Raw genomic sequence first — 19,923 nt, 5'->3', positions numbered from 1 at the left:
CCAACTCTGCAGGACTCAGACCCGTCAGTCCACCACAACCACCATGACTCTCATCACCCTCCTCATCTGGACGCTGGCCTGCTGCAGCTTCACAGGTTCAGTAACTCAGCAACATTTCAGACGTGATGCGCTGCCTGTTCTCTCTCTTCACCTCCGCTGATTAATGTATGATTTGTGTTTGTGTGCAGGATGCAGCGGCCAAGTGACTGTGACTCAGCCTCCAGTCGTGACATTTACTCCAGGATCCACTGTCACACTGACCTGTAAAACCAACCCCAGTGTTTATAGGGATAGTGATGGTGATGAACATATGTACTGGTTCCAGCAGAAGCCTGGACAAACTCCGAAGCTTCTTATAAAGTATGCAACAAGTCTTATTACAGGAACTCCCCCTCGATTCAGTGGCAGTGGCTCTGGTTCTAGCTTCACCTTAACCATCAGCGGTGTTCTGGCTGAAGATGTCGGAGATTATTACTGTCAGAGTTATCATAGCGGGTATGTGTTCACACAGTGATATAGAGCCGTACAAAAACCTCCCTCAGTTTGACTGAAGTGAAACTGGTCTGCTGCAGCTGCACAGAGAATAACTGGTCCAGTGAACACAACACAAGTCTTCAAGCAGAGCGACAATGAAGCTAAACACAACTGAAACAAACTCACAGTTTTAAATGTTCAGAAATCTCCAAACAAAGCCCCATGAAAACCAACCTTTAGTTGAAACCTAAAACTTCTTAATGTCTGTGTCATATGAGAAGGGGGTGGGATGGGTTAACTTAAACTTTATTACTTCACTATCATTTACGTGGATGCACAGTTATGCACTTTTAATTTTGACTATATTATATTTGTTTGAAGATTGTAAAGATATGGTTCATGTGTTTCTTTGTAGGGGGGTGTTTGGGTCAATGTAGGCTCCCCAGGTCCCTTTTGCCTGAGGCCCCTAAAGTCCCTTGAAACGCCCCTGGAGTCCCACAATTGAGTTTTCATGGTGATTCTCTGGTGGAGCAGTGAACGCTGCGTTGACTGGCCCAGTTGCACGTGTGGTAAACGGAGCTGTATCGTAAAAAACCTGCCTCAACTAGTTGCTCTACAGAATGAGTTCTAACAGAAAACTACAATAAACACAGAGAATATATAAGATGTATTATAAAACACTTCAAGCTCATACAACCAGCACATCCTGCAAGTTTAACCTAGAATAATCAGATAATTATCAAATTCATTCGATGACTAAATGTTTCCAGATATTTATTTATCAACTTTAATTGTCATTTAGATTCTGTTACACTTCCTCAAATAGTGATATGATGATTATTATAATCACAAATTCAAAAGTGTATTACCATTAAAGGGACTCTTACCTTTGTTGCATTTTTACACTTTTTTTGGATAAGGTTAAATTGGTATTAATAAGGTAATGACACTCTAAAATGCAAGACAGACCCACCAGGAGTAAAAAAAAAACAATTATTTCACTCTCATAATATTTAGTGAAAACTTCAACCAATAAAATTCTTCGGACCGAAGGACCTTATTGGCCGACAGACCTGTCTGTTTGCTGCATGGACATGCAGGTTTTCCGTCTGCTTGTGGCGCATTCGGGCCCGCGTCATCAAGGCATGTGAATGTAAATGTATATAACTTACCGAATCCATTGCTTTGGTAAACAAAAACTCACGTGCGTGCGTGGAGGCAGTAGGTTGAAAGTCTGCTTGTAAATAAAGTTTCTTCAAAAAAACACCGCGGATGGGAACGAGGGGGTGGGGCATTGGAGGAAGGCGGGATGATTTGAATGTGCTGTAATTCTCAAATGCAACAAAGGTAAGAGTCCCTTTAAGCACTCACACATCAGAACATGGATGGAACAGAATATCTAATTAACTCTTATGCTGAATGTGTAATTTCCCGTTAATTTCTGAGGTTTCATTATAAACTTTTACTTGTGTCACTAACTGACAATAAAATGAATTATAAGGAATGTCCAATAAACTACTAACGTGATACTTTTGTGATTTTCATCATTTTGTTTAATGTTCAACTCAGAAGTCAGAAACATGGTTTTCATGCAGAGCCACACAAGATAAATTACTGTCTAAGTAGAAGTAAAACACAGATTTACATTAATATCTTTTGCCGCAGAAAAAAATAACACAGAAGCAGATGTTGGTGATGATACATTTTATTTTAGTGTAGCCCTGTATAAAAATCATTAGGATACAGTGCCTAAAATTAATCTCAAAATAGCATAACAAATGTTGTATTAAAAGAGAAAGTTCCTGATAATTAGATAAGTTCATATTATTAAAAATAGTAGTTAAAATAAGGTTAAATATGGGATAAAATGTAATAAATATAATATGTACAGTTAAGAAGTTTAGCTATTTACAGTTAAAAAGTAAATCAATAAATAGATGTGTGGTTAAAAGGCTCTGTGATTGAGAAGACGAGAGACTTATTGATTTGAGTGCTTTTAATGTGCAATCTAACTTTTCTCAGTTGTGTGTGTCAATCATTCAGTTTCTGCATTTCTCATTGGGTAATAGCAAAGTCACAGCCAATCCAAGTCATCCGTCTTGGTATGGGGCGGGACATGAAGGGCAAGTAGTGGTTCAGCATGCTTTGAGCAGGTGGGTCAGAGAGAGAGATAGTTTCCAGAGTCCTGAAGAAGTGTTGTGCTGTGGGAAACATTTAAGAGGTATCTTCGAGGTCGACTACTCGTGGTCCTGATATTAACTCTTCTATGTAACCTGCCAAAGGAGACGGACGTCTGTGAAGAGAGAGAGAAACTGAGATTGCTGGTGGATGGACCCTGCTGTTTTCTTCTTCCCTGGATTTTTATTGCTGTGTATGCTGCCTGTATTTGGATTGTGACTGCCATCATCACCCCTATCTGTGACATTACCCTATTGCTCCTCGTTTGGACCTGTGAGTATTGAACTGATTTGACAATGCACGTGCTTTTATTTTCTGCTCTTGGCTGAGTGAAGTGGCCATAACAGTTTTCAGGCCTCACCGCACCCGAACATCACTACAGGCCTGCAACTGAGTCTACAGTTTATTATTTCAGTTACCTTTCATATAACTGTTGTGCATTTATTTTGTTTTGTAAATATTTTACTTCCTGAGAGAGGAGCTCACAGCAATTTCATTTGTTTAATATTGTAAATAAACACCTGTGAAGGTTTTGACGTTTAAAATACAGTTGTGGTGGTCTTCAATATTAATTAGAGGAATTTAAATAAACATGAAATATTTATTCTTGTTTCAAAAGTAGTACAATAGAGCATTGGACTGTCATAACGAGTTGAAGAAAAGACATGAAGACATGCAGAGCTGCAGTAGAACACATGTAAATCAAACGGACCCACAGTAGAGCACAATGACTCCACCCGGTCGTCTCTCTACTCCGAGCAGAGGTCAGGGTCCAGGGTTTGAGCGACAGGGCTCTGTCCGTTCAGACTGGCCTCACAGCTCACTGAGCCCGCCTTCCTCCACTGCTCTGCAGGGAGGCTCATGGTGCTGCTCCAGCTGTAGTGGCCGCCCCCCCCCAGGACCCCCGGGCTCTAAGACACCCCTGCGGATCTGCTGCTGCCCCCCACCTTCCAGCCCAGGCTCCAGGCTGAGGGGAAGCCCCCGCTGGCCATACACACCAGAGTGGCAGTGCCCTGCTCCAGCTCTTCACTGGAGGGGGGGAGGAGGGTCAGGGTGGGCCGCACCACACCCACTGGAGGAGAGAGAGGGGAGAAAAGACAAAGGGATGAGGAAGAAGGAAAATGACGTACAGGTGATTTCTCGTACGTTATAAAATGAAACAGAAGAACTTCTACTGTTGAACATCATTCACTCAGTGTCAGACCATCAGCCGCAGGGTTCAAGTGTCAATGTGGCTGAGAAGGTTCACTGATAATGATTCTTGATGATTATTGAGGAGGTCTTCACGTCTGTTTCTCAACGTGTGACAGTGAAGAACTCGTCCCTGAGATGATTTTCTTCTGTTTAAACTCACAGAGCTGAAACACTGGTGTGAAAACAGTTACAACATTTAACGTCTGTTTCTTTCACTTCCTTTTCACCACATGAAGCGTGAACACAAAGCTGAGCTGCATCTACTGATAAAATCCTGTTTGTTCTCAACATCTGATTTTTTTCAAAAAATATGTTTGATAAATTCAAACTAAACATTTTAAAACAGTTCATGATTTAGTTTGAAGCTTGAGCAAATTCTATTTCAAAATGTTTTAAACATGTGAGTAAAAATCATCATTGTACATGAATATAGATTAAATATTTGTAATAGTATGTTTCTATAAATGTATGAATATACATACAATTATTACAACCAATAAATATTTATCTGCATTTCTTTTTCTCAGGATATGAGATTACCTTAGATTGATAAAAATTCAACAAAATGATCAGCCAGTCAATATCTGAACTTGATCAAATATTTGTTCATTACTTGATAAAAGTTATAAATGCACAAAGTAAAAATCTCTGGTACTTACAGTCAATGTTGAGTTTGGTTCCTCCACCGAAAGTGTACCACAGTGATACAGACTCATTAGGTGCTCGTACAAAAACCTCCTGCACCGTGAACAACAGTCTGTCCACTGAAGAGTCACTTTTTACTGGTAAAACTAAACAATTTACACTGAAAATTTATATTGAGCTAATGTGGCTCGACATTTCATCAAGATTTCATAATTAAAATTAAAAAAACAACATAAAATTGTTACTTCTTAACATTGAGAGAAAAAGCTGATTTAACTTTGTCATGAATTAATATTTCAAAATAGAGTTTCACATCAATTGAAAGCTGAAAGACAAACAGGATGCTTCAAAACAATTAAAACAAAATGTTTTGAAAATTCTAATAGAAATCTACTCACTCTGTAATTCAAGGGGAATGAAATACACATATTTGCATCAATGAAAGTGACACAATTTGAATCCAGATGCTGACGACCCCCAATTCTGCTTCTTCATATTTAGTGTAAATCCAAACAGCAACGCTCCTGAGTTTGTGTCCCACGTCACCTTCAGTCCGCTCAGAGCAGAGGAATCATTTCCATAGAGAGGAGGCTTTGCATCGTCAGCTGATCCTCCACTGAACTGAGAAGCTTTATAGTCCTGTGACTCCAACTCTGCAGGACTCAGACCCGTCAGTCCACCACAACCACCATGACTCTCATCACCCTCCTCATCTGGACGCTGGCCTGCTGCAGCTTCACAGGTTCAGTCACTCAGCAACATTTCAGACGTGATGCGCTGCCTGTTCTCTCTCTTCACCTCCGCTGATTAATGTATGATTTGTTTTTGTGTGCAGGATGCAGCGGCCAAGTGACTGTGACTCAGCCTCCAGTCGTGACATTTACTCCAGGATCCACTGTCACACTGACCTGTAAAACCAACCCCAGTGTTTTTAGGAATAGTAATGGTGATTTTATGTACTGGTACCAGCAGAAACCTGGACAGGTTCCAAAGCTCCTAATATACTGGGCGAACAGGATACATCAGGAACACCAGCTCGGTTTAGTGGCAGTGGAAGCAGCTCTGACTTCTCTTTGACCATCAGTGGAGTTCAGAGTGAAGATGCAGCAGTTTACTACTGTCAGAGCTACCATCAAGTAAACGGAGCAGGAGTGTTCACACAGTGATTTACAGTCGTACAAAAACCTCCCTCAGTCAGACGCAGAGACATGAGCTGTTACAGCAGGAAGAGAGTGGGACACAGACCAGTGAACACAGAGACTGACAGTAACCTCACCAAGCACAACAGACACAATCACACACTGTCAGACCAAAGATGAAGCTCTTCAAAAGTTTATTTTACTCACTGCATCACTTTATTCCTACAAATCAATGACCAGCTTTTAATATTTAAATATCATTTCAACTCAAGCTTTGCTTATTCTCTTATTTTCCACAGGAGACTCAGTAGAATATTTCTAAGTTTGTACAGAATTGATTTTCTCAAGTGCAGTATTTGCAGTAAGTAAATTCATTATGTATTTGTAGTATACACAAGAATCCTTCATAGAGCAAGGTGCATTCCATAGGCTGTATACAGCTTTATATATATTGTTTGTGGACTCAATCTTTGTATTAATGTTTTTTTAACATATTTAGACTGCACATGTAGTTGTGTTAATTGTCTATAGATTCTACATATTTTACATAGACTGTCATCCTCTTTAAAAAGACTGTTTCAAACGAAATTATAAATAAATTATTATAATATATATAATAACATAAATATATTATTTAGACAGTCAATAGTCCGGATTTAAATCTATATAAACCTTATAGATCATCATGTAGTAATCAGACTGTCTCTATCTTCATATAGACAGTCCATCTAACTAAGTTCTCTTTAGGCCTCATGATGCATTTTGCAGCTCTTTTTATTCACATGGTTTTATCTTTATCAGCAGATGCAGTTTGCTCAGTTTTAATGGAATCGACATGTTCAACTTCTTTTTTCCACAAAGTATTCGAATGAGCCTGATACTCGTAAACTTCACTGTCACATTTAGTCTGATTGATACTCAGAGTATTCTCTCAGAGGGTGAGAATACTTAACTGAAACAGAGGCCTGGGGTCACTGAGGTCAGATGACGCGAACTTACTTACTTCTTTCACTAATATCAGAGCTGCATGAAATGACTGATGTACATGGTGATGAAAAGGTGGAACAAGGACAGAAAACAAAATCAGCCTCACACCATGATGGAGTTATTGATGGTGGTGAACTACCAGCAGAGGGCAGTGTGCATCTACTTATAGACATGAAGGGATATTCCTGAGAGAGAGTTACTCCCAGAGCAGCTTCCTGGCTTCAGTGTTCAGTCACAGTTGGATTTAGTTGAGGAAAAAAAAATCACTTGGTCAGATTTTGATACATTTCTTGGTTTGGGATGAAATAGCCCATTAACAACAATCACATTCAAATGTGTTCTGGTAAAAAGACTTGAAGACAACCTTCTCCCATGTGTGCAGACCAGAACTTTTCAAAGTCAGACACAGAAGTGAAAGTTCCTTCTTGTGATGTCCACATGTTCTCACTCAGCGTCAACCCTTCCTCTCAGTTTCATAAAGACAGGTGCACTCAAAGGAATTTTGCATGAATTTTATGCATCGCTGCTCATCAAAGAATCAGCATCAGGTCAGACAGGAAGTGCAGTCGTCTCTCTACTCCGAGCAGAGGTCAGGATTTAATAATTTAAATCCTTTTGAACATTGAGAGACAAAAAGTTTGACTTTTTTTGAAAGCTGTAAAATAAACAGGATGGGTCAAAAGGATTAGAACATAATGTTTTGATAATTATATTGTATATCTACTCACTCTGTATTTTAAAGGGAATGAAATACACATATTTGCATCAATGAAAGTGACACAATTTGAATCCAGATGCTGACGACCCTCAATTCTGCTTCTTCATATTTAGTGTAAATCCAAACAGCAACGCTCCTGAGTTTGTGTTCCACGTCACCTTCAGTCCGCTCAGAGCAGAGGAATCATTTCCATAGAGAGGAGGCTTTGCATCGTCAGCTGATCCTCCACTGAACTGAGAAGCTTTATAGTCCTGTGACTCCAACTCTGCAGGACTCAGACCCGTCAGTCCACCACAACCACCATGACTCTCATCACCCTCCTCATCTGGACGCTGGCCTGCTGCAGCTTCACAGGTTCAGTCACTCAGCAACATTTCAGACGTGATGCGCTGCCTGTTCGCTCTCTTCACCTCCGCTGATTAATATATGATTTGTGTTTGTGTGCAGGATGCAGCGGCCAGATGACTGTGACTCAGCCTCCAGTCGTGACATTTACTCCAGGATCCACTGTCACTCTGACCTGTAAAAGCAACCCCAGTGTTGAAAGCACTAGTTATTTGTCCTGGTACCAGCAGAAACCTGGACAGGCTCCCAAGCTTCTTATATACTATACATCAACTCTTCATACAGGAACTCCCTCTCGATTCAGTGGCAGTGGCTCTGGTTCTAGCTTCACCTTAACCATCAGCGGTGTTCAGGCTGAAGATGTTGGAGATTATTACTGTCTCGCTTTTCATAGCAGTGGAGTGTCCACACAGTGATTTAGAGCCGTACAAAAACCTCCCTCAGTTTGACTGAAGTGAATCTGGTCTGCTGCAGCTGCACAGAGAATAACTGGTCCAGTGAACACAACACAAGTCTTCAAGCAGAGCGACAATGAAGTTAAACACAACTGAAACAAACTCACAGTTTCAAATGTTCATAGATCTCCAAACAAAGCCCCATGAAACCTTCTTTGTCAAATTTAGATCATGATTTGAAGACTATAACGTCTAAATGTGTGTGAAAGATGAGCAGTAGACATTCAGGAACACCAGCTCGGTTTAGTTGCAGTGGAAGCAGCTCTGACTTCTCTTTGACCATCAGTGGAGTTCAGAGTTCAGATGCCGCAGTTTACTACTGTCAGAGCATCCATTATTTAAACGGAGCAGATGTGTTGACACAGTGAATTACAGTCGTACAAAAACCTCCCTCAGTGAGATGCAGAGACATGTATTTAGAGTTCTGGATGAATCTATAAAAAATCTAAATTAATAAGATCTGATGATTACATTTACAGTCAAATTTACGGGCAAATATTGGCTGTGAATTATTTATATCATTGGTTTTGCTTCGCTTAAAATCAAGCATGGTTCCAATCTTTATAAAAATATCAATAATATGTCATAGTTTTTCTTACAAGTTAAAAGAAGTAGTAGAAGTTATTTGTACCGAATATCAACTGTCGTTTTAAAATCATGTAAGAAGATTAAATACAAAACCGTTTGTTGTGTTATGCATCAGTACAAACTTAATTAGAAAAACCTCATTCGAGAGCATCACAGTTTATTAACGCTGAGCTCCACACAGTACAATCCCCTACAAACATGCTTGCACCTAAGTTGAATGTCTGGTCTGTACTTGCATTTTCTTCACCTCACACTAGAAAAACTATTTCAAACTGTGTTTTTTCTTTTCCAGGATTTGTTGTCAGTGCTTCTGTGATTCAGTGTCCTGCATCCCAGTCTCTCTGAGCTGCACAGCCACTACAGGCGTTGATGATGACCTCTGTTGGTACCTGCAGAAACCTTGTAATAAGTAGACATGGTCACAGTACACCAGGTTGCTTCAGCAGCAGTGGATCAGGACCTGAATTCACTAAGAAAGGCAGGAGTTGAGCTGAGGATGCAGGAGATTACTGTATCTGTGAAGCAGGTGCCACTGATACAGAGTTGTACAAAAATCTTGAATCAGTACCACGTACAGTTTGTTGCAGCTGATAGTTTCTGCAGCAGACTGTGACATGAAGGATTGGCTCTTAGCGTCCTCCAACAAGATACTAACATTTATTTCTACACTAAATATATATCCTAGAAAATAATCTACAATAAACACAGAGAAACGTGTACTATTGACACAGTCGGTTAAGTTACGTTAAAGCTGCCAATATATCCTTGTGTAAAGTCTGTGTAAAACCAGAATAATCAGAGTATTCCTCAAACTGGTTATCTATTTATTTCAATTAAAGACTAACTTATGTTAGATATTTCATTGGCCACCTTTTATTGTCCTTCACTTATTGGCTTTATTTTTCATACATATATTTTAAAAATGCATGTTATAAAGGCCTCATACATCAAAAAGTCGGACAAACAAACTTCTAATGTAATCGGTTTGTGATTTTCCTAATTCTGTTGAGATGAATTGTTCAATGTTAAACTCAGAAATGAAATTATTATATCATTGTTGTTGTTGTGTGTTATTATTATTAATAATATTGTTTTATCATTATAGTTATGATAATTGTAATTGTTATAAATATCATTATTACTATTACTATTGTTTTTATCATGTAGAATAGATGATAGTTATTATTGTTTTTGTTATTATCATACTCCCTAGTATTATATATATTAGTGTTAATAATGGTATTATTATGTTTGTTTTTTGATATGATTATTATTATTGTTAACATTATAATGATTGTTTTCATCGTGTAGATTATAGTTGTTGTTATTATAATAGTCTTTGGTGTCTTTTAACTTGAGCCGAGTGCAGCTCATGTTTCCCTCCTCTCTCATTTCCGCTTTCTCTGAGGAACCTTGTGTCGCGGAACCAAAGTCTGCAGCGATATAATAAAATAAAAAAAACACGTGACTCCGGCTCTCACTCTTCCTCCCATCAAGTGAAAACTGCAGTTCTGTCTCCGAACAGAGTTCCTGCTCGGTTAAGGTTTCTCCACGTTAACGCTTCTCCGGAGTTTAACTGAACTCGCTCCTGTCGCTTAACAATGAGCGAGCGGAGTAGAAACGCAGTGAGAACAACACTTCAGCTGACCTGTCTGCTCCTCTGCGTGAGTGACACTCTATTACTGTCTCTGTATGTCCAGCTGCTTCTACTCTTCTCCAGCTCTGACAAGCTGTCTTAGGCCATACGCTAGAGAGGGAGAGAGAGAGAGAGAGAGAGAGAGGGAGAGAGAGAGAGAGAGAGAGAGAGAGAGAGAGAGAGAGAGAGAGAGAGAGAGAGATCGAATCAGGTTTTTAACTGTCAGATCAGATCATCCCTGTTGGTTTTACAACTGATCATCATCTAGTTTTTAATTGATTTTATCCTCAAGTAAAACCAAAGTCTATTTGGCATTTTAACGTTAAATTATTGCATGATTTTACTTTCTGTGAAAATTTTAAACTGCTTTGGGCTATTTCCTCCTTGGGCTGAGGAGGAAATCAGAAACCTGGAAGCTGGAGAGAGAGAAAGAGAGAGAGAGAGAGAGAGAGATAATTGTAATGTCATTTCCTGGAGAATCAAAGCCAAAACTAACCCAATCCTTCACCTAACATTAAAACATGTCTTTATCTTAGAATTTAATGATTTATATACCGGTGACTTGCTTTTATCCTCAAGAGGAAGATTAATCCATATACTGTGACTTTGTAAAGAGATTTAACTACACACACATACACACACACACACACAATTAGCCTATTTAATTCTCAGGCATCTGATTGGGTTTCTGTCGTGACTATTTGAGTTTTCAGACTATTTGAGTTTTTGGATAAAGCTACTGACAGTACACAAACCACAGGGCACACATACACACACACACACACACTCTTGTGACTGCTTGGGAAATTAACGTTGGGCCTAGTGTTTTACATCATCATTTAATACAGACACAATGCATAATGTGTTGAGTTTTACTGAATAAAAAAATACTAAAAAAGATTGGTCTTTGATCTTTTTTACCTCACCAGGTTCTGGGGTTGGTAGTGGGCTTGAGTGGAGTCTATCTGCTGATGAAGTTCTGGCAGGGCATCTTGTGTTTTTCGAACACCTACATCACCATGCCAGCGATCCTCACCCTTGCCAGCGCTGCGTTCCTCATAGCCAGCGGGTGCCTCGGCTCGTGGTTGAGCCTCAGGGATTCCATCTGTCTGCAGGGCCTGGTAAGGTTGTCAGTGTATGTGTGAATGAGGGAATCTGTGTGTTTAACAGTCTTTGGGCTGTATATAATAAAGTGTGTTCCTCTCCACTCCAGTTTGTTTATCTCCTCGTCGTGGTCTTCTGTCTGGAAAGTACGGCTACTGCGTTGGCTTATTTCCATTCTGTGAAGGTAAGATAAATATCAGTTAAGTTACCTGTGAGTCGTTGGGTGAGTTCATGTGCAATTTACTGGAGTTTTTCTTTTGCCTTTTTGTTTAGCTGGATTCAGAAACAACTTCCCTCAGTGGAGTCTTTCAGAATTACACAGGAAACAGCCAGGACCCCAGCTCTCGAGCTGTGGATACTATGCAGGAGCAAGTGAGTGTTCAGTTCAGTTATTGTAGGCATCCACACACCCCTGGCATGTTTGTGCAAAATGTAGGAAAAAAAAAATACTTTGAGGGTTGCGTGGGGCTATTAACCCATGGCGGCATGTCTTTGGACTGTGGGAGCAAGATACTTATTGAAGTATCTTGGATGAGGCGGAGATGGAGCGTGAAATGGACAGGTGGGTCTGTGTATCATCAGCAGTAATGCAAGCATTGTACCTCACCATTTTGGTGAAGAAGGAGCTGAGCCACAAGGCACAGCTTTCCAGCAAGATAACAAAAACAAGCAGCCAAATTAGGTTTCTCCGTTTGGTGGCTAAGCTCAGCCTCAGAGATAGGGAGGAGGAGTTCAGACATCTGGAGCGAGCTCGATGTAGAATTGCTGCCCTGTTACATTGAAAGGGGACAGATGGGTTGGTTCATGCATCTAGTCAGGATACCTCCTGGATGCCTCCCGCTGTATGAGAGCCTCAGGTAAACCCAGAATAGCCAGAGGAATTACAAATCCCATCTGGCCTGAGAACTAAAAATCATCAAGTCAGAGCTGGAAAACATTGCTAGAGATAGTGATGTCTGGGATACCCTGAATCGCAACTCGAGCCTATAAGATAGATAGATAGATAGATAGATAGAGTACTTTATTCATCCCCGAAGGGAAATTAAGTTGTCATAGCAGCCGGTATATTTGAATACAATAAAATACAATAAAAAACAGAAACACAAGATAAATAGGTAGATAAGGTGCAGTGGCAAGATGATGGTAATAGTACTGATGATATGATGGTAATGTTATTGTTAGACAGTATATGAAAATAGTACAGTATATATAGTATATAATATAACATAATATATATTTATATATGATAGTAATTATACCAATATAATAGCAGTATATAGTAATAATGGCAGCAACAGTATATATAATAATAATAGTAGAAATAATATAATAATAATAATTATAATTATTATTACATGTACACATGTATAAATATGTGTATATATACTTATAAATACAAAGAATATACAGAGAGTATGATATAATATATGATATATAGTAGAGGTATATGACTATAGTATTTGACTATACAATAGGTAACATAATGTACTATGAGTGTAAGAATATGTAGACAGAGTGTGCAAAAGACAATATTATTGTATTAAATGATATATGATATCAGTATGGTTTATATTAACACATATCACATATGATGTGAAGTAAGTGTTCCAGTATATGGAGCGGAGTGTTGTACAGGGTACACAGTGCAAGGAGACAGGTTTATTTAGTGCAGTTCTGTGATGGTGGCTCTGACAGAGGTAGATGAGTTGTACAGTCTTATTGCGGTTGGGAGGAACGATTTCCTGTATCGTTCCTTAGAGCAGCGGGGTTGAATGAGTCTGTGGCTGAAGCTGCTCCTTAGCTTGTCCAGTGTTTTGTGGAGGGGTTGAGAGGGATTGTCCATGATTGCCAGCAGTTTTGCCAGCATCCTATCCTCCACCACCTCCTCCAGGGTGACAAGCTTAGAGCCAACCACAGACTCTGCCTTCCTTATGAGTTTTTTCTGTCTGTTGGCGTCCTTTGCCTTGATGCCCGCATCCCAGGACACCACAGCAAAGAAGATGGTGCTCGCCACAACAGACTTATAGAACATCTGCAGCATCTTGTTGCAGACATTGAAGGACCTGAGCCTCCTCAGGAAGTAAAGCCAGCTCAGGCCCTTCTTGTAGACGGAGTAAGTGGAAGACACTGGATGCATGAATGGTGTAAGTGACTGGGCATTTTTTGTTTTGATCCTCGTCAGTTGCAGTGTTGTGGTGTCCATGACTACATGGACTGGATTAAAACCCCCTGGTTCAATCGCACTGGTGAGCGAGCTTTGCCCCAAAGCTGCTGCAACTCTACTTTCCTTTCCTGCAATGGCACTGTGGAGCAGCAGCTTTACAAACAGGTAGAAATCTAGACAAGCTCAGCACTCATGAATATAAAACATACCAGCATGAATGTGTGATTAATCCCCTGTTTTTCTCACTCTTTCAGGGATGCCAGGTCAAGCTGGAGAAGGCTTTACAGTTCGTGCTGAGTTTTATCATCTGGGGCCTTCCGGTGGTTTTTCTGGTCGAGGTGCAAAAGTCTTCATCTTCTTTTTTTTCTGTACACACTTGATTCGTCATTAAACTTCCCCTCAAAAACCATACAAACAACCAGGGTTTGTGATGTCACAAAATAAACCAAACCTGCTAACTTGTGGGTGGGGCTCCTCAACAAACATGTTCAATATATGAGAGGAAACAGCTTCATATGTCTAATTAAATTATTCCGGTTTCAGATGTTAATTTTTCGTGTAATTAACCAGATTCCTCTTCTCCTTTCTTTTTGTAGGCTGTCGTTTTAATAATGGTGGCACAGCTGATGAGGGAGCGACCATTCATGGAATATCAAATACTGGGCAAAAACTGAACTGCACTGCACAGATCCCGTCACATCTCTCTGTTGTGACTGTTGTTAAATGATTGTTTCTTAGGTGCAGACACACTTGTGAACTCACCTATCCCACTATACTGCCAATATATGTGTATATATATATATGTGCACTACAAAACCTTCCACATGAAATTAGGTTAAAGATGTTATGCACATGATGCAGTTGTGTTGTTGATAGGGCTGGGCAACGATTAAAAGTTTTAATCGCGATTAATCGCATGATTTCCCTGATTAATCACGATTAATCGCATTTGTATACGCAAAATCCAATAATGAATTAAAAAGTAGTGTATAGCGCAATTTTATTTTCAATGTTCTGCCATATGAACGAAAGTGCCATAACATTTGTTGTGCAAACACTTTTAACATCAGCATTTAATACAGTAGCAGTTAAATAAAATATTCAGTGTAAATCTCAACTTAACAATGTTATCAAAGCAAATACAAAATTAAAGCTCAATGCCACTGCCAGGGCATTAAAGTTATCCTCTTCGTTATGAAAAATGTATACTCCTCCCTGCGTCTAACGTAGTCTGCCGAAGCCTCGCTCCGCTCGCTGTTTCGTTGAGTGATTTGCTGATATCAACTGTGTGTTTTGCATTTAGGTGATACTTTAGACTGGAAGTACTCCGGTGATAAGAAAATTCACCTTGGCAGTGGCTACAAATTACTTTGGTTCTGTCGACTCCGCCGTCTGGAAGAACTCTGACTTTCACAATAAAACAATAAATAATCAAACCTGAGTTAATACGAGATAAAATAATTGTCTGAGTTAAATAAGTGATGAGTGAACTCGATTAAAACGAGTTAACTTGCCCAGCCCTAGTTGTTGATGATGGTTTATGGAAAGCAGTTTATTGCTTTAAAGATGATTATATTGCTGAGTGGTGATCTTTCACATGTTAGTACTTTTAAACAAATTAGTGTGATATGATGACTTGTGTTCATGTGCAATGTTATATTGTCTTGACCTTGATTTTTGTTTTTTATTATTATTATTGTAGACAAAGCACTTTTTCCACTGCTTCTGTGTGTAATGTTAATACAGAGAAACAGGAACATTTCTGAGGGAAATTAAACCAAAAACTGATATAAATATCTATCATCTTTGCAGCATTTACAACAATTTTGTCTGTTGCGTAAGGTAAAAGTAACACAATAACTTTTCTGCCTATAATACCTATAATACTTGCAATTCGAACTTGCTATGATATAATTAGGGCCCGAGCACAGATATCGAAGGTGTCTGGTGAGACCCTATTGAAATTGTAAGGATTATTATTATTAGGGCCCGAGCACTGATCAAAGGTCAGGGAGGACCCTATTGTTATTGTAAGGATTATTTTTTTTCTTTTTCTTCTTCTTCTTCAGGCAAATGAATTGGCTTTTTGAGGGCTTTAACATGCTCAACTTCTTACCAAAATTTGCAGAAAGTTTGTAAGTGGTGATAATTTACGTATTCTGAAGGAATTTTCAATGGGCGTCGCAAAATGGCTCAACGGTGCCCCCGAGACCCCTGGTACGTATTCACATTGACTGGTTTTCACAAAAATCGATATACAGGTGTATCATGACCAGACAAACAAAAAAGTCTTTAGGTGCAATTGGAAAAACACAACAGGAAGCCTGCTATCTTGCATTTAGTGGCCATTTTGGCCATATTCCACATTTTTACTTTGATGTACTTGTACCAGCGTTTTCATCGGATCAACGTCAAATTGAGATGAGTGTCATCCCAACAAGATGGAGATAAAAACTGACTGACGCATTTTTTTTTAGTCACACGGTGTGACCGTGGCGTGGCGTCAAAGTTTGATTACACGCCATGAAAACACGATGTTCTGGCTATTTAAACACGATGTTCTGTACATACATCGACCATGAATTCTTTGATGCTGAGCCGGTCAAATATCAAAGGAATCTTTGTTTTTATTATTATTTTCAGGCAAAACGCATGCAACGCTTCAAAATGCATGTGCTCGGGCCCGCCCAGTGCTGCTTTGCAGCCCTAGAAATTTTATTTTATTTTGATACTGTATTTTTGATATCTTTATTTATTATTATTATTATTATTATTCAGGCAAATGAATTGGCTTTTTGAGGGCTTTACCATGCTCAACTTCTTACCAAAATTTGCAGAAAGTTAGTGATTCAAGTGGACTAGGGTTGTCTCGTTCTCTACTTACCACGATACCGATGTTGGTTGAAGTCTCTGAGTCCACAAAACACTTGTTATTATTATTTTATTTATTATTATTATTTATTATTATTATTCAGGCAAATGAATTGGCTTTTTGAGGGCTTTAATTATTATTATTATTATTCAGGCAAATTAATTGGCTTTTTGAGGGCTTTAATTATGATTAATCTTTGAAGAGAGACATAGGTTCGAAACTAATTTCTCTTTGAAGTTTCTTTATTCTTAATTCCCTTTGCTAAGCAGACTTTTGTGTAACTTTGGTTGGTTGCTGACTGCGTTTCAGTAGTTGGTAATTTTTATAGGAGATTTTCTGCATGCTTTTTGATCTTAAGGAGACAAACTAGATTTGAGAGACTAGTGTTGAGAAGACTAGTTGTTGACCAACTAGGTCTTAAGGATTGAGCCACCGAGCTATCCTTCAGTGCTACTTTATAGACACAGGGTGAAGCTCACCTGTGCATCTTGTTGTGTAGTTATTAATTAAGTGTTTTACCCACTTTTTCTAAGCAAGCGTGAGCAGTACGCCAGGTGTCTTTTCGCACTCAGAAGATGAGTAGCATGTATCACCATGGGGCAAGTGCTCCCTCAGGACCAGACGTCCTATCAGAGACTGTAGCCAGCCTGATTAATTTTTCTAATGATGCGGTGAGTGAGTTGAGTGAGTATGATTTAAGTACCTGCGATCGTAAGATTCAAGAACTGACTATGCACCTCTACAACCCCACTGGCCCGCAACTGAAAATATCCGACGTTCTGGGCCAACTGACACTCCTCTACCAGCAGAGAGCCAAGCTGCAGGCCCAAGAACATGCGGAAGAGCTCCAGGCCATGCAAGCCCCATGTCGAGCGGAGCAGGAGCAAAACTCCCACCTGCGGCATATCATCGAGACCCGCAAAGAACAGGACCAGGCGGTGCAGGAGCACGCGCAGGTCAAAGGTAATTTTAGTTAGTTCTCCCCTCTAGGGAGTGATCTCTGACCTGTTAATGGATAGAGTATAGAACATGGGACATCATCATTAGAGATGAGGCATGTCTTTATGAATACACTATTTCATTTACATTATATGCTTAGACACATGCAGTTATGTCCTGCTGAACCACGAGATTTGGGACGTTGTTTTGCCTTGGGTCGCAACCTCTCTATAAAATGTGGGCTTGACTCCTGCAAAGGCAGGCTTCCATTATTGGCGTGTGGATGTCTCCGGATTTCTAGAGTCTGTCCTGACCTGTAAGACTTTTGTGTAATAAACTTTAAACTATACAAGCAAGTTTTGGGTCCGCAGAGATTTCTTTCTTCAGCATCAACCATCGAGACCTCTCGGCTGCTAAAAATAGACGATACAACATACTCTATTCATTTATTGATTCTTCAATTAATTTGTAAAAAAATGCATTAATGCATGTGTTTTTTGTATCAATTCCATGGAAATGATTCATTAGCATTTCCTTGTAAGTTGTGCTCTTCCATGGAACTCAGTGTGTCACTCTACAGGATCATTTCGTTGCCCCCCCCCTCAGCTTTGTTGAGTTTCTGCATGGAAGGAATCCAAGGTGTGTCTCAAACAAAATACCTTTCATTTCCTGGACTATTTTTAGAGTTGTTGTTATCGAAACCTAATTTTCAGTTTCGTTGGAAGAAACTTGTGAGACTTGTTTCTCGTAATTAGGGCCCAAGCACTGATCAAAGGTCAGGGAGGACCCTATTGTTATTGTAAGGATTATTTATTCTTCTTCTTATTATTATTATTCAGGCAAATGAATTGGCTTTTTGAGGGCTTTAACATGCTCAACTTCTTACCAAAATTTGCAGAAAGTTAGAAAGTGGTGAAAATGTACGTATTCTGAAGGAATTTTCAATGGGCGTCGCAAAATGGCTCAACGGTGCCCCCCGAGACAGCCCAAGACCCCCGGAAGGTGTTCCCATTGACCGATCTTCACAAAAATCAATATACAGGTGTATCATGACCAGACAAACAAAAAAGTCTCAGGTGCAATAGGAAAAACAAAACAGGAAGCCTGCTATTTTGTATTTAGTGGCCATTTTGGCCATATTCCACATTTTTTCTTTGATACACTTGTACCAGGGTTTTCATCGGATCAACTTCAAATTGAGATGAGTGTCATCACAACAAGATGGAGATAAAAACAGACTGACGGATTTTTTTTTAATCACACGGTGTGACCGTGGCGTGGCGTCAAAGTTTGATTACACGCCATTAAAACACGATTTTCTGTAACGCGGACATACATGGACCATGAATCCTTTGATTTCAGTCTTCCTAGATCAAAGGAAACTTTATGTCTTGCAAAGGTCACGTCTCTTTCTCTCTCAGAACTGGTTATTTTTGACAAAAAGCATGCAACGCTTCAAAATGGATGTGCTCGGGCCCACCCAGTGCTGCTTTGCAGCCCTAAAAATTTTATATTTTTAGTTAATGTTATTTTCCCTGTCCTTTTTTGTTAACACAAAAAATGGATACTTGATTTTTTTTTTATTATTATTTTTAGTACCAGCACTTGGCCTGTTCTTGGTTCACAGTCAAAAGGAAACTTTTTATGTATTAGCACTTTGCCTGTCCTTGGTTTTAAATGGACAAAAAGTTTATTAAAAGACATTTTTTTTAATGAAGTATCAATCTTTATTGTCTTTATTTTCAGTCATCACATGCCTCGAACAACCTCAAGCTAAATTTAAAAGCTGCTTGCTAAATAATAGCAATTGAGAATTTGTGTCATTCATAATCTGATTATTCCATTAATCGTTTCAATAATTGGCGACTAATCGACTATAATAGTCATTAGCTGCAGCCCTAACTGAGTCCAAACATGATTGGGGTAAATTGTATTCATCTTTAAAAAATGAATCTTGCCTGCTGGTTTTTTCTTTGCACTCATTCCCAGTTTTATCTGAGCATGCTGCTTGGTAAACCCAGGGAACATCCAAAGATGGGAGCCATCCGTGCCAAGCATAACTCTAGTCCCATTTGTGCAATACATGGGTAAATCATGAGAAAGTGTTTCTGACTGAGCCATCTTCTATCTCAGCACTTAAAGACAAACCTTAATTATAACTATGTTCTTATGGAATTTATTGAAGTTGTGACTTTTTGCAGTATCCTTACGTCGATTTAGACTTTTTCTTAATTGCACATGTTTTTTTCTACATGCATGTGTTTTCTTAATTGCAGTTTGTTGAGCTCTCTCGGTTTGGGGACAAATAAAGTTTAAAGGATGAAGTTGACGTATTCAAAGTAAAAAGTATTTGCACAGTGTGGCTGGGTCTTGGTGCCCACCTATGCACCCTCTTATATCTAAAATTATTACTTATTTTATATATTCATCGTAATTATAATAATGATATGATAATAATGATACAAATTTGAATATGTAATGCAAT

General features: G+C 39.2%; 1 protein-coding gene, 1 pseudogene and 2 gene segments (V, D, J or C); 2 read left to right on the top strand and 2 right to left on the bottom strand.

Moving 5' to 3' along the window:
- Positions 1-19,923, bottom strand: part of LOC133015891 (Ig kappa chain V-III region MOPC 63-like) — a 56,159-nt gene that overhangs the window by 5,734 nt on the left and 30,502 nt on the right.
- Positions 1-19,923, top strand: part of LOC133015893 (Ig kappa chain V region Mem5-like) — a 69,901-nt gene that overhangs the window by 26,313 nt on the left and 23,665 nt on the right.
- The window catches only part of LOC133015892 (Ig kappa chain V-III region MOPC 321-like), a 41,954-nt pseudogene continuing 25,432 nt past the window's right edge, over positions 3,402-19,923 (bottom strand).
- On the top strand, positions 10,234-15,421 carry tspan37 (tetraspanin 37). The gene is made up of 7 exons (XM_061083184.1): positions 10,234-10,387; positions 11,289-11,480; positions 11,573-11,647; positions 11,737-11,835; positions 13,646-13,792; positions 13,882-13,965; positions 14,224-15,421. Exons 1-7 carry the CDS (start codon positions 10,325-10,327, stop codon positions 14,299-14,301), a joined length of 738 nt encoding a protein of 245 aa, XP_060939167.1. The 5' UTR covers positions 10,234-10,324; the 3' UTR covers positions 14,302-15,421.

The sequence above is a fragment of the Limanda limanda genome, chromosome 12 (assembly GCF_963576545.1).
Source record: "Limanda limanda chromosome 12, fLimLim1.1, whole genome shotgun sequence".
NCBI classification, from domain to species: Eukaryota; Metazoa; Chordata; class Actinopteri; order Pleuronectiformes; family Pleuronectidae; genus Limanda; species Limanda limanda.
Note: the sequence above shows the minus strand (reverse complement) of the source record. Positions and strands in the feature narration are given on the sequence as shown.

Excerpts from the sequence above, each read along its gene's own strand:
- tspan37 (XM_061083184.1), top strand. The coding sequence starts at position 10,325 with ATGAGCGAGCGGAGTAGAAACGCAGTGAGAACAACACTTCAGCTGACC. Across the intron at positions 11,481-11,572 it reads CCATCTGTCTGCAGGGCCTG|TTTGTTTATCTCCTCGTCGT; the intron begins GTAAGGTTGTCA and ends TCTCCACTCCAG. Across the intron at positions 13,966-14,223 it reads CGGTGGTTTTTCTGGTCGAG|GCTGTCGTTTTAATAATGGT; the intron begins GTGCAAAAGTCT and ends TTCTTTTTGTAG.